The sequence below is a fragment of the Benincasa hispida genome, chromosome 2 (assembly GCF_027475165.1).
Source record: "Benincasa hispida cultivar pf3 chromosome 2, pf3_genome.v1.1, whole genome shotgun sequence".
In the NCBI taxonomy this organism is placed as follows: domain Eukaryota; kingdom Viridiplantae; phylum Streptophyta; class Magnoliopsida; order Cucurbitales; family Cucurbitaceae; genus Benincasa; species Benincasa hispida.
Window position 1 is genome coordinate 33,044,264 of NC_143479.1, and position 14,990 is coordinate 33,059,253.

Here is a 14,990-nt window from a genome sequence, read left to right on the forward strand (position 1 = left end):
CTCCAGTCCAGGAGTCAAACCAAGCATCAGTTCCATGTACTAGTATTTCTACCCCCGATGATAGTAACGTTTGTGTTGATAATAATGTTTGTGTTGAAGATGATGTGAGTGAAGACAGAGAAAATGGTGACAGTACCGACAATTGTACCGAGGACACCTTATGCGAAGAGGGTGTAGGTGTGAGTGATGACAGTTTTGAAAAAACTATTCCTGCAAATAGTACTCTTGAAGGTGAAAGAGATCTCTCAGACGATAAGACTCATGAGCAAAAGGCTAAATGTGGTGGAGGATCAGATGGGAAGAAAAGCCATGATGCCTCTCTTGATCTTCCCATTGTTTTGAGAAAAGGTACGAGGTCTTGCACGAAGTATTCACTGCAAAGTTACCTATCTTACAGTAACCTGTCTTCCGAATTCAAGGCCCTTACTACAAGCCTAGACGCAGTTACGATACCTAGTAGTATACATGCAGCGATGGAGATTTCTGAATGGAAAGCTGCAGTTATGGAGGAAATGGAGGCACTTGAGAAAAATAACACTTGGGACCAGGTTACTCTTCCAAGGGGACACAAGGCAGTTGGGTGCAAATGGGTGTTTACCGTTAAATACAAGCCTGATGAAACGATTGACATGTACAAGGCGAGGTTAGTTGTCAGAGACTTCACTCAGACCTTCGAAATAGATTATTCTGAGATATTCTCCCCGGTGGCAAAGTTAAATACTGTTCATGTTCTTCTTTCAGTTGCAATTAACAAAGACTGATCTCTCCACCAGTTTGATGTGAAGAATGTCATTGATGTGAAGAATGTCATCCTTAATGGAGAATTAGAAGAAGAAGTCTACATGAGTCCTCCTCCGAGGTTCGAGAAACAGTTTAATCACAGAGTTTGTAAACTGAGGAAGTCCTTATATGGGTTGAAATAGTCTCCAAGAGCCTGGTTTGGTAGATTCACTACCTTCGTAAAATCACAAGGATACAGTCAAGGACACTCCGATCACACCCTCTTTACGAAAAAGGCAATATCAGGGAAAATTGCAGTTCTCATTGTGTATGTGGATAACATTGGCATATTAGGTGATGATGCTTCAGAAATTGACAGGCTAAAGAGGAAAATGGTTGAGTAATTTGAGATTAAGGACCTCGGAAAATTAAGGTACTTTCTCGAAATGGAAGTGGTTCATTCGGAAGAAGGAATTTCAGTCTCTCAACGAAAATACACTCTCGACTTATTTAAGGAGACAAGTATGACAGGTTGTAAACCAATTGATACCCCTGTGGAAGTTAATGTCAAACTCAACAACCTAAATAATAGTGTTCCGATCAACAAGGAAAGGTATTAGTGGTTTGTTGGAAAATTGATCTACCTTTCTCATACCAGACCAAACATATCTTATGCTGTCAGTGCAGTCAGTCAGTTTATGCAAGCTCCTTACGAAGAACACATGAGAGCAGTGGAATGCATCCTGAGATATTTGAAAACCTCTCCTAGTAAGGGGTTGATGTTCAAGAAATCTGACAGCCGATGCATTGAGGAGTACACGGACGCTGATTGGGCAGGTTCTGCAGTAGACAAAAAGTCGACATCTGGATATTGTACCTTCTTGTGAGGTAACCTCGTTATTTGGAGGAGTAAGAAACAGGGAGTTGTTACCAGAAGCAGTGTCGAGGCAGAATACAGGGCCATGAGTCTTGGGATATGTGAAGAAATTTGGCTGAAAAAGGTCCTAATTGATCTCAATCAAGATAGTATCTTCGGATGAAACTTTATTGTGATAATAAAGCCACAATAAGCATTGCAAATAATCCAATGCAGCATAACAGAACAAAGCACGTGGAGACTGATAGACATTTCATTAAGAAGAGACTTGACAGTGGCAACATTTGTATCCCCTACATTCCTTCCCGTCAACAGATAGCAGATGTTCACAAAAGGGCTTCACAGACAGAATTTTGACTCTTGTGTTAGCAAGTTGGGCCTTGTTAATATCTATGCTCCAACTTGAGGGGAGTGTTGAAAGTAGGGTTTGTATCCTAGGGATATTTTTGTCTTTTTACAGTACTCTAGGGTTCCCTACGATTCTATTTATATGTGCAATCTCTTTGTATTCTGTGTATCAAAAATTACAATAAGAAACTTCTATATCGTGGTTTTTTCCCTGTACTAGGGTTTTCCACGTAGATCCGTGTGCCCTCTTTCTCTTCTCTCTCTTCTTTTTCATCACATACCAAACTAATATTTCAAGGAGTTGCAAAGAAAGACAAGAATCAAATGTCTTACCCTGTGGTCTTGAATAATTGGTTTAGATCATCCCATCTGCTCATGTGCAAACACCCCTTGGAAAAACCAAACAGCCCCCAATTCACCTTCTGAAATGGATGGCAAGGTGTCTTCAAACTTCCTACGTCATACAACACTTGATCTTGTAGAGAACCACCAATTCTTATCCTCAAATGCTCAAAAGCTTCAAATGTGACCCGCCACACAACATCGGTGTAAGTATAGCAGTTACAGAGGATTCTTATAAGAAGAAATTTTATTGCACATAGTATAGTTCTGACGATGGATAAAAACATCGAGATTCATGTTATCAAGAAAGAATACCTTGTATTGCCTTGACGAGGAGAGGATGAGACAAGTTCTGAAAAAAGGAAACATACAGAGCTTGAATCAATCACAGAGAATTAGCGACAAAATCCTTTGTTCAAACATCGAGGATGAAAAGTATCTAATTCTCACCAAATTTACTGCAGAAGAATACCCCCATGGACAACGATTGTAATTACACTTATCATGAGGCCACCAATCAATGGTGGCACAAATATAGTTATCATCAGTTTCAGCAACTACTGCAGCTCCATCTACTATGATACTAGCGTGTGTAGCTCTCTGAGCCAAAATAGTGGGTAGAGAAACTAAAACAAGAAACAAGGAGATGCTGAAGTCCATTGGTAAATGAAATAAGATGCCTCAAACACCAACTCGCACGGAATCATACAGTTCACAACTTCACATGCCCTGCATCAAAAGGAAGAAGAAAAAGATACGTATATGACAGAAGAATACTTGTCATCTAAAATGAAAGATTCAAAAATGACATGACTTTCTTAATGGATACGTTGCTTGTGAAAGATATGATGGAAGAACAAGATCTGCTGTATAGTGTCTCCAACTGACTATGTACACTGCTCAACCATTAATATTGCCAAGAAATAGATTTTACTGAAGCTGCACCAAATAGGAGACTAAAGCTTATTGAAAAAAGATATAGACAGAAAGTTCAATACCTTATATCAAAACATGTATATTAGCTTTCATATCCAAGCCGACCAAATTTTTCCTCTTTTCTTTTGGAATTAAATTCGAGAAGATTAAGATGTAGTTTGTAGTTGTTATAGAATTCTTGGGTCGTGTGTAGATTTGGTACTAGTTAGTTGTTTGTTTCTTATTCGAAAAAAAAAAGATCAGAAGACGCGTAAAAGTGCAACTAAGAACCGAATCATTAGAGACCCATCTGCAAAGCTAAATCACAAAGAAATTCCCAAGAAGATGTAAATTCGAGGCAACCCAGATGCAAATCAAGTAAATCAGATCAAACCTAGAGAAAAACAAGCATCGAATTCCATAAACTATACCATGGAAAGGTGAAACTTAGCTGAACTTTCAGAGCTGCAAGCTGCTTCGATGCTAGTACTTTTTCAGCTGAACTCTGGGAGCTGCTTCGATGCTAGTATTCTTCAGCGAAACCACTGGCTGTTTCCACCTCCTTCCTGCGACTTCCTTTTTGAATTGCAACGAATTATGCTGAGTAAGTACAGTGGCCATGGTGGGTGAAATGGGTCTTTCTCATATTTGTCCTTTTGACTAAAAATCTTACTTCCAAACACCGACGGATGCTCAGTATAAATTTATTTGGGTGCCATGAAAAATTTTCACCATAATTGGAATTCATCTTGCCGGACAATCACTCATTTTGCCGCTACCCCTATTTTGGGACTACCGAAACGAGGAATTTTTTTGGTAATCGGAACTCATCTTGCCACTACTTGCAGAATCACCATTCCCCCACCGCCGCCCTAGAACTCCATCATGGTTTATGGGTCCAATGGTTTTTTTGGGAACATTAGAGTGTGTGAAGGAAAATACATTGCACATATGGTTTTTGCAAGTAAAGAAGAAGGAAATTTGAGAACTGTACAAGAGAGTAATCAGAGATCTCTGCATTAAAAATTGAAATAAGAGAGAAATTAATGATTGAAAGATGGAAGATGAGCCTAGAAAGAAAGAATGGAAGTATGTTTCATTCTAGCATTCACTAGACAAAGAGGAAGAGAGTGAGAAGAAATGAAGAAAAAACAGAGGAGAGAATAATTATGAAAAGAAAATATATGAACTGAGAAAAAGACAAGAGAGGAAGAAAAAAAAGAAAAGAATAAATAGAAAACAAACTCTAAAACTCACTGATGAGAGAAGTGAATGGGAAAAGTAAAATTGTGGGAGAGAGAATTTAGAGGATGTTTGCCCAACTTGGGTTGGGTTGGGTGGATAAAAAAAATTCATCCACCCCTTTGGTTCATCAAATATTAGAGAGATTTATTATTTCGTTATTTATGTTAATTTACATTTTTTACTTCGTTATTCGCATCAATTCTCCCAATTATTCTCTTCCTATAATAATTACCAACTCAATTCAATTCTGCACGGCAGACGTCCCTTTACTATTTTTTTTAAGTCTATGTGGTTTTAGAAAATCATGGCATACCTTAACTAATGATTTTATTTAATGGTTTGTCGAAAAATTACATTTTTTTGTTCGACCAACTACGTTAGTTTGGCTAGTTTCATTGTTCGACTCGGTTTTTTGAATTGTTTTGCTCACTCTTAAATAAAAAGATTATTTCTTTTATGAGAAATAATAAAATTTAAAAATTTTCGAATTGTATTAGGTTTGAGAATTCAAAAATTCATTTTCGTCGATGAAGATGTAGTATTTTTACCTTAAAATCTAGACCTTTATCCATTTGTTTTAAATTTTAGTCGTGGAACAGTTAAATTCTTGGATTTGCATAAATTTGGTTAAATATTTCGTTTTCATCCATTCCGTTTTAAATCTTAGATGATTTAAAGGAGTTTAATGATTAAATTTTAATTAGATGTGAATGTGCAATTTGATTTTTTGTCTTGTCTTTTATAACTTCTTTTCTTTTCCTATATTACGTTTTTTTTTTTTTTTTGCGCCTCCCGAGATCGAAAAAAAAGACCGTCATGTTCAAAAAGTTATAGAAAATATTGGAAATGATATTTAAAAAAAATAAATAAAACCTATTTTATTTAAAGTGGAAATGTGAGATTTGTGAATAGTATATGATTCATTGCATAATTAGAAGTGTCTATGCTCCTAGATCACTCTAAATATTTGACACAACTAATCTAATCTACATCGTTAGAGTTTAACTTATAAATATAAACTAGTCATCCAAAATGAATTTATGAAAAAAGCATATGAATTTAGGATAAGAAAATTATTTGAAATGGTAAAATTATTGAAAATATTTACAAGGTATAACAAAATTTTAGAAACACTGGAATAACTTGTAATAAATAGCCAAAGATTTCTAAATATATTTTTATATTTAATTTAAATTTGAAACAAGTTTTCTGTATTTAATTAAGATCTAAAACGTTTTCCTATTTAATTTAGATATGAAACGTCTTTGTATTTAGTTCAGATCTGAAATGTTTTTCTACATTTAATTTAGAAAAACTTTTTTATTGGATTCTTATAAAAAGGAAAATTTGTTGTCTTAGTCCTTAAGAGCGACATGATGTTTCTTTCTATTAAAATGAATTAATTATTAGCAAAATTTTCACTCGATTCTAATCCTTCTTCGACGAGTACACATCTGAGAAGGATGTTGTGTTAATCTTGGAGAGCCGATTTTGCACGACGTCACAACAATGATTGAGATCTGGAATTGACAACGTGCACCAATTTGAAAGCAAAAAATGTGTCAATGTCAATCAAATCTGAAAAGGTTTGTCCAGATCTAGCCCCCATCACGCCGTGATGTTTTCAGCCGTCGCCTGTGGCGATTTCCTCTTTGGCAACTTCATCTGCACAAGCTCACGACAGTGACGAAAGGATAGAAACCGGCGGCTTTCACCTATGAATTGTAGCAGCGAGGTTTTTCTTGATTGATTTTCAACCTTAGTCTGTGATGACCCAAACTGCTTTTGGCCTCAAATTAGTTTGTCCATATCTCGAAGATGACAGAACGGCAAAATGGAACTTATTCGATCACCAACAAACCACATTTGATTTCGTTTAGCGTCTTTCAGTACCAATTTGAACACCTTCCAGCAGCAATTCAAGTCATTTTTTGAATCTTGGAGAAGAATTTGTCATTGCACAGATTTTCTTAGGATAAGAGGCGATTTCATTGGGCAAATTTGGCTGATAGTTCTTGTGCTGAGATTAATGGTTTATGTCTCTGATACTTTTCTCTGAGAGGCTTTATATGGATGTTGATGCAGAAGAGTTGGAGGCTGGCTGGTAATGGTCTAAAAAGGTAGTTAGGAAGGTAATTTCTTTTATATACTATTATCCCCATGAGAATGCTTAGTGCATAATTGCTATGACAATGATTAGTATAAAACTGTTATGGGAATGCTGAGAATGTAGCTATTAAATTCATAATATGTTATGTTTATGTGGAATGTTATTACATGATTCTGTGCAAAGTTTAATATTGTCAATCAACATAACATTCAACTTGTGGAAAATATGCTATTACAAATTATATGTTGCAATATGTATAAAGGTTAAGTCATCACAAGTATAAACCAAAAGTCATGTTGCGAGAGACTATATGGTAAACATGAATGAATTGTGTTGGGAAGAAATTTTGAGCGATATTATACTTTAATTCTTGTTTTGAGATTAATAAGGGGTGATCTAAGAGAGACTTTCATTTCAAATTAAGAAAAGATAGAAAGTATTAATTTTTGTAAACTAAATTAAGGAAATAGGCGCACTTATGATGCTAGTATGAGCCTTAAGAAAAATAAAGGAGATAATTGGGTATGGGTGGTCGTTGTGGGCTGTTCGGAGTAAGATTGGGAGGTCTTGGTGCTTGAGGACTATCTTGCGAAGTAGAGATAGATTCAAGCATCTGGTTCGTCTGATGATTGGCGATGGACGGTCTTGTTTTGTTTGGTGGGATCCTTGGCTGTCGGGGGGTGCGATTTTGGATTCATACAGGTCTACGGTGGTTCATGATGCAAGAAGTAGTTTGGAAGCGCAGTTGTCGGAGTTCTTAGATGGTAAGGAGGTTGGAGGTGGCCTACAATGTCTTGGGAGCTGCTTGAGATCTGGGGTCTTATCCAGCTAGTGGGGCCTAGGGTGAGGGAAGAGGATTATTAGGTTTGGGTGTCGAATGCTAGTGGTCGGTTTTCTATCGCTAGTGCTTGGGAGAGTATACGTCCTAGGGTGTCTTAGGCTGGTACTTTGTGGGCGAGGGGTGGTATTCCGTGTCACTCCTTCTGTGCGTGGTTAGCAGTGACGGATAGATTGGGTATGCGGGATTGGTTGAGGAGTTGGGGTGTGTTGTCAGAGGGGGGTGTCTTCTGTGTGGAAGAGAGGTGTGGTCTAGTGTGTTGCGTCAGTTGGGTTCGATGCATCGGATGGTTGGTTGGGATGTAAAGTTAGTTGGTTGTGTCGAGTGGGGTCGGGTAAAACGGTGCATAGTAAGTTGTTCCGTGTTTTCTGGTGTGCATCCATATACTACATCTGGCAGGAGCGTAATCGGCGGTTGCATGGAGGTTGACCAAGGTCAATGTCTGCTCTGTTTCACCTTATGGTCTCTACAGTTCGTGCTCGTGCAACTTCTTGGCGGGTTGACCTTCTTGGTCTTATCTAGTGTGTGTACGGATGTTGTTTACTTTTGAACTTCACATTATTCTCTATTTTGCTGTAGCCCTTAGTTTGTGGGCTTTTGAGTTCTTTTATCTACCTTTCTTCCTGGTGGTTTGCGAGTTTGCGTCTATTATTGGTTTTGTTCTGGTCTTATCCTGTTGGCTTTGTTGCCTTGTCTTTACTTGTGCTTGGTTGCTTTGATGCCTTGATCCTGGACTGTGGAATCCTGTTGTTGTATAATAATATCACCTATTCTAAAAAAAAAAAAAAGGAGATAATTTTTCTTAGTCTGAATATGCAAAGATTATAAGAAGTGTTATGTTTTTTATGAACTATACTAGACCTATTATTGCATATGTTGTGAGAAGATTGAGTAGATATACACATAATCATGATAAAGATCATTTGATTGCTCTTCGTCGTTTATTAAGATATCTTAATGGTACAGTAGATTATTGTTTGCATTTTAATAATTTTTTCCATATTAGAACGGTAGTGTATACAAATTAGGTAACTTAAAATGACGAAGTAAGCTTTACTAGTGGATGCGTTCTTATTGGGTAGAGAAGCTATTTCATGGAAATCTACAAAACAGACTTGTATAGCAAGGTCCACCATGAAGTTTGAATTTATTGCTCTAGAATTAGCAAGACAAGAGGCTAAGTGGCTTAGAAGTCTATTGGGAGATTGTAGGAGGCATCAGTATGATTGACTTAGAAGTCTATTGAGAGATGATTTATTGTGGGTGAGCATTAGTACTAGTCTCTTTGCAATGTGATTCACAGACTGTCATAGAAATTGTCAAGAATAGTGTGTGTGATGGCGTGAGGAGGCATATATATCTCAAGCATGGAGTTGTGAAACAATTATTAAAAGGAGGATTATTTCATTGTAAGATTTGAGAGGAATTTTGTAGATCCTCTCACTAAAGGCCTAACATGGAGAGTAATTCTAGAATTTTCAACACAAGTATGGGATTCAAAACATTATAATGGTCCATAGCCCTTTATTTGGGTGGTCTATTGCGATAGACTTGATGATCCATATACCATTATATGGGTGGTCTATTGTGATAAACTTGATGGTTTATAACCCTTCATTTGGATGGTCCTAGTACTGACTTGATGGACAGAACTAAAACCTTAAAAAAATTCCATAGCCCTTCCTTTAGGTGGTCCTAGTATGGACTTATGGATAATTGTAAAATCTTCATAGCTCAGTTTTTTAGTGGTTTGTCTTTGACAGGCTTGATGAAGTTAGTGGTATGGACTAGATGTAAAATCCTCATAGCTCAGTTTTGAGTGGTTTATTGTGATAGACTTGATGAAGCAATTAACGTGATTATGAAGGTGTGGCCGCCTTCTATGGAAAAGTTTAAGGGTCTTTTTCTAGAGCTTTCACGTTGACCTGAGGTTCTATGTGCACGGCCTTAAATAGCAGGCTCTTATCACGGAATCGATGGAAATTTAAGGAGTAAAATGTGTTGTAGGTGTCTCAATCATAGTTATTGAAAGTTCAAGAAGTAATTCTCTCTTTCTAATCAAGTTGTTGCCCTACTTCATGTAAAGACGGAGATCCTATTCCTAGGGCATTGGATGAGCATCAGGGGACCATTGATCAAGGACTTTGAAGACAACAATCGAATTTCTTCACTATGCATCAATTCAAATTGAAAGATATTTATGTTTAAGTTTATTCTCCTATATTTTTGCTCAAATAAATTATTTATTATTTTTAATTGTCAGTCATTAGTGGGGGATTGTTAGAAATGTCTAGTCAATTAGTCATTTACTGGAATGACTGTAATAAAATAGTCAAAAATTTCTAAATGTATTTATTTAATTTAAATTTGGTAACGGTTTTCTGTATTTAATTAAGATCTGAAACGTTTTCCTATTTGATTTAGATATGAAACAACTTTGTATTTAATTCAGATCTGAAATATTTTTGTATTTAATTCAGATCTGAAACGTTTTTCTACATTTAATTTAGAAAAATATTTTTATTGGAATCTTATAAAAAAGGAAAATTGGTTGTCTTAGTCCTTAAGAGTGAAATTTGAATTTGACATGATGTTTCTTTCTATTAAAATGATTTAATTCTGAGCAAATTTTCACTCGATTCTAATCATTCTTCGACGAGTGCACGTCTGAGAAGGGTGTTGTGTTAACCTTGGGGAGCAACCGGCTTCTGGAGATTTAGCACCAAGATCGCGTCGATTTTGCATGACGTAGATCTGGAATTGATGACATCCAACAAATAATATGTAAGAAAATCAAATTCAAGACAACCTAGGTGCAAATCAAGCAAATTAGATCAAATTCAGAAAAAAAATAAGCAAATCAATCCCTATTACATCTCATTAAAAATTGTCACGTGACATTTTCTATTCACCAAAACCATCGACTCTCGATGGAATGGAATGAAGTGACGGCTCAAAAAGAGAAAGAGAGTGAATGCTTAAGATTATTAACGATGGATTAGGCGCTGAAATCAAGCTTGTAATTGGGAACTTTATTGGTTATGGGTGCTTTAATCCGGATATTTTCTTCCTCGTGCCACCACTTTCTTTTTTGAAAAAATAAATAAATAAATAAGCTTCAAAATTTAATGGGACTCCCACTTCTGAAAATTTGGAGAAAACGGCATGTATTTAATTTGTTCAAAGTTTTGATTTTTTATTCAAGAGGTAAATTTTCTTCCCACATTGGATTTATGTTTTATTTTCAATAATTAACTTGTCTCTGTTGTCTTTTCAATTAAGAAACTCAGTCTTTATGGAGCAGAGAAATGTTTGATAGAGATTTGGCTGATTAAATATATTTGATTTGACTAGAAGGGTCAAATTAAAATACAATAGCTTGTTGGATGTTTTATTTAAATATTGTAGTTTAGAAAACTATTTAGTGAATTAGAGTAGTTTGGAAACTATTTAGCAATATATTGTAGTTTGGCAGATCTGAGAAAGAGAGAGGGATTAAGTCGAGTTTTGAGAACTCGATGTACTAAGGTCGAGTGTTGAAAACTCGACCTCGACACATTGTCTCGTCTCTTCAACCCTCAATCTCACCTGTCCAGTTGATTCATCTTTAATCTTCTACCTGTCCAGTCTGCAACTCTACATGCAAAATTAATCCGTGGGTCGAGTTTTCAAAATTTTCCCTCTGCCTTCCTCCCCCTGTCTTACTACTACCTTCGGTTGCTCTCTGAAGTCGTCTTCTTCTTCCAAAACTTCTCAAAATTTTGCTCTCTTCTCTTTCCAAGACTTATAAAAAAAAAAAAAAAAAAAAAAATCACTCTCCCTTTTTTACTCTTTTATCTCTTGGATCATCTTTTCCTCCTTCTTTCAAAAGTTGTTACTAAATCCTCTTCTTTCCTACATTCGTCCCTTAAATTGTGAGGTTTGTACATTTACTCTACAAAGTTTCAATTTTTTTAAAAATAATTATAAATTTTGGTCCTATTCTCATACTATAATATTTTTTTTATAGTTTGTGTTGCTATTTGGGTAATAAATAATAATAAAAAAAAGTAACATTCATGCAACAAAATTCCTAGTTTTTTTTTTCTAAATAAAAAATAAGTTGTAGACTCATATTCTCATAATATTCTATTTTTTCGTAGTTGTTGTTGTCAAATAACAAATAACAAAGAAAATAGAGACCATTGTCACTTTGAGGAAAAAAGTAAAATTGCTATTGAATTTGTGAATTTACTTTTTATTGGTTACTGGTTACGAGTTTTTTTTATATTTATATTATTCTAAATATACCATTTTAATTCCTTATATATTGATGTTAGTAGATTTATCAGGTTAATCCTTTTAATAGTTATTGAATTCAATAATATTTACATATTGATAATTATATTTATATGATATTAGACCTACCATGTTTATGTTTTTTTTTTCTGCATTTTAAATAATATTAGATTTTGTTAGTATCAGTGTTATTCTTTTAGTATTAGTGCATTTTAAAAAGCTTAGTAGTTGTTTTTCTTATTTAAGACAAAAAGTTTTTTTGTTATTTAATATATATTTCTTATAATATTCGATTGTTTTAGCATTTAATTTTGATGTTGAAATTTTTTTTTATTAGTTTTTAATATTTTTAATATTTTATTTTTATTTTTATTTTTATTTTTTTGTATTTAAGTTTGATAAGTAGTAAAATAATTAGTAATGTAGTGTTTATCCTTTTTTATTTATTACTAATTTCTTTTATATTTATATTATTTTAGATATACCATTTTAATTCCTTATATATGAAAGACGTAAGTTTGCTCTTTTAAAGAAAGAGAGCAATAAAATTAAATTAGGTGTAACCTTGTTCTCAAAATGTAAAAAGATTTGTATGTCTATATTTAAAGAGCATGAAAATCGTTATTAATTTTTTAATATGTTGTGTACTTTAAATAATATTATAGGAAATATAAAGTTATATACTTTATGATTTAAATATGTTTTTTATATAATTTAAAATTGAAAGTTATGTGACAGTGATATTCATATTATTGTCTCTCAGTTCAGACACTGGTTTATTTTTTTTTTTAATTTAAATTATTTAAATAATAAGAATTAAAATTAATAAGTATAAAAATAGTTGAGAAAAGTGGGAACAGAAAAAAAAAAACAAAAAAAAACAAAAAAAACAAACCAAACTTGACTAATCAACAGAAAATTAATAATACACCATAAATAGATTTGAAGTACATATATATTTTGCAATATAATAACATTGCTAAAACATGCATTGTTATTGTTGTATTCTCTCATCTCCTGGCAGAGTAAGAAACAAACGGTTGTTTCTCGTTCTAGCACCGAATCGGAATATCGTGTGCTTGCTAATGCAACTTCAGAGGTAAGACTTCGTGCGCTCCTAGATAACATGGGGGCTCCCCAAAACTCTGCCTTTAGACAGATACTTTGCAAACTCAAGTTGGTGCCTAACCTACCACCTTGTAATTTTTTGGGTTGGTTATTTTGTTTAGGTTATATATATTTTTAGGTGTTCTTGTGTGTATATATAGCCTTGTACTCCACATTTATGATGCACAGAGAAATACAAAAATACATAAAAGTTCACATGTGCGACTTGCTCTATCGCAATGATCTGTCTCATGACTTCAGCCCACAGCTCAATTTTCGATTCGCTCTGTGGTCTCTCCTCGATCCTACAAATTTTGCGAAGAAGAAGGAAGCTGAACAGGGCTCAAATGCTTACCTATTGATTCTGAAACATCGCCGCTGCTTCGAATGCACCTTAGGACCCACAGGACCATGCATGGGTGCGTGAGATGTCGAAGACCCAACGACAGTTTTTGCCTCTTTTTCAATTCTAGGGACGGTTTTTGAGCTGCGCAAACGGTCGACGCGGTGGTGGCTAACGATATCGTTGGTGGCAATGTTGACCTCGCAGATTGACGAGGTCAATGAGAAACAAGTGGCGCCACTCGGAACAGTCAACAAGCTCTCCTTTGAGCAGTATGCTCGACAGAGGGTCGATCAGGATTTTGGAATGGTGCTAGAATGTCCCTTCATCATTATTGGAAGTTGGAAAAGAAAAGATATGACGAAATTAGAAAATCAGAGGAAGATGGAAGGCTCCCCATCCTTATCTGCTTAATTTGGTTGTAGAAGGGTCGCAATAGGTGCAGTGGAGGTCTATTAGCAATTTCGACACTGAAGAACAGGTCCAAACCATGAAAATAGCAACTGCAGACGACTGGGTTGTTTTGGATTTTAGGGTTTTGATGCAGTTGCACATTCAGGTGAAGTGGGCGCATCGACACAGTTTCCTCAAATTAGTCAAAATCCCAACAAAAGCTCACAAAGTCAACCAAAATAGTGAAAATCAACTCTTTAGACCAAGAGAACCTTTGTATGACCATTTTTTTCATTTAATAGCATTTATGCGGTAAAACAGAATTTTTTTTTTTAAATAATGTTTTTTTAATAAATAATGACAAAAATAGGGTTGGGGGGAAATATTTTCAAAAATAGGTGTTTTGGAAAAGTATACAGTATCACAATCGTGTGGGTACACGATTTCCATGTGGCAGAATCTGAATCTCTCCCACAATCTCGCTCTCTCCCACTTTCTCGCTCTCTCCAATCTCGCTCTCTCTCCAATCTCGCTCTGTTACACACTCACTCCAATCTCGCTCTCTCCCACTTTCTCGCTCTCTCCAATCTCGCTCTCTCCCACTTTCTCGCTCTCTCCAATCTCGCTCTCTCTAATCTCGCTCTCTCCCACTTTCTCGCTCTGTTACACTCACTCCAATAGCTCTCTCCCACTTTCTCGCTCTGTTACACACTCACTCCAATCTCGCTCTCGCTCTCGCTCTCGCTCTCTCTAATCTCGCTCTCTCCCACTTTCTCGCTCTGTTACTCACTCCAATAGCTCTCTCCCACTTTCTCGCTCTGTTACACACTCCAATAGCTTTCTCCCACTTTCTCGCTCTGTTACACACTCCAATCTCGCTCTCTCCCACTTTCTCGCTCAAAATCTTGCTCTCCTAAAATCTCGCTCACTCCAACAATCTTGCTCTCTCCAATCTCGCTCTCCCACTTTTTCGCTCTCTCCTCCAATCTCGCTCAGAATCTCGCTCTCTCAATCTTTGAACTTTGAACCTTGAACCATATAATGTTCTGGGCTCAATTATGCATGTTCTGATAAAATTCTGATGTTGAACCATATTATTGGTAGGAGTCTATCAACGATAGAAGTCTATCGCCGATAGACTTGGCTATATTTGTAATTCTTCTTAAATGATGTTATACACTTGGTAATTCCCAAAAATGCTACCAATTGCAATTACCCTACTAATAAATCCAATCATAATGGGCCAAAATGAGACAAGCTAGATAGTAATTGACATATTAAACAAATGAGTATATATGTATTTATATATTATTGGTTCACTCACGTGGATATAAATACTTGAACCAAGCATCAATAATTGACCAAACAAATTAAACATTGGAAAGTTATCATTGTCTCCATCGTTTTTGCTGCATCCCACAGCCTGGCGCAACGTTGTATTTCAAATAATAATGCACTGTGAGAGAAAGCCAGA

At 35.5% G+C, this 14,990-nt stretch overlaps 1 protein-coding gene across 2 annotated transcripts in view; it reads right to left on the reverse strand.

Annotated features, from left to right (window-relative positions):
- LOC120068796 (heparanase-like protein 1) overlaps positions 1-4,476 on the reverse strand; it is an 11,854-nt gene extending 7,378 nt beyond the window's left edge. Inside the window, exons 1-4 of one of the 2 annotated variants that reach the window (XM_090310657.1) lie at positions 3,634-4,450; positions 2,738-3,016; positions 2,603-2,639; positions 2,279-2,462 (exon numbers count right to left, since the gene is read on the reverse strand). In XM_090310657.1, the coding sequence (XP_090166783.1) occupies positions 2,279-2,462; positions 2,603-2,639; positions 2,738-2,947 (431 nt within the window). In that variant the 5' untranslated portion in view covers positions 2,948-3,016; positions 3,634-4,450. Of the gene's footprint in view, positions 1-2,278; positions 2,463-2,602; positions 2,640-2,737 lie in introns of both variants that reach the window. The other variant, XM_090310658.1, reaches the window with a different exon arrangement.
- Between the last annotated feature and the right edge of the window lie 10,514 nt (positions 4,477-14,990).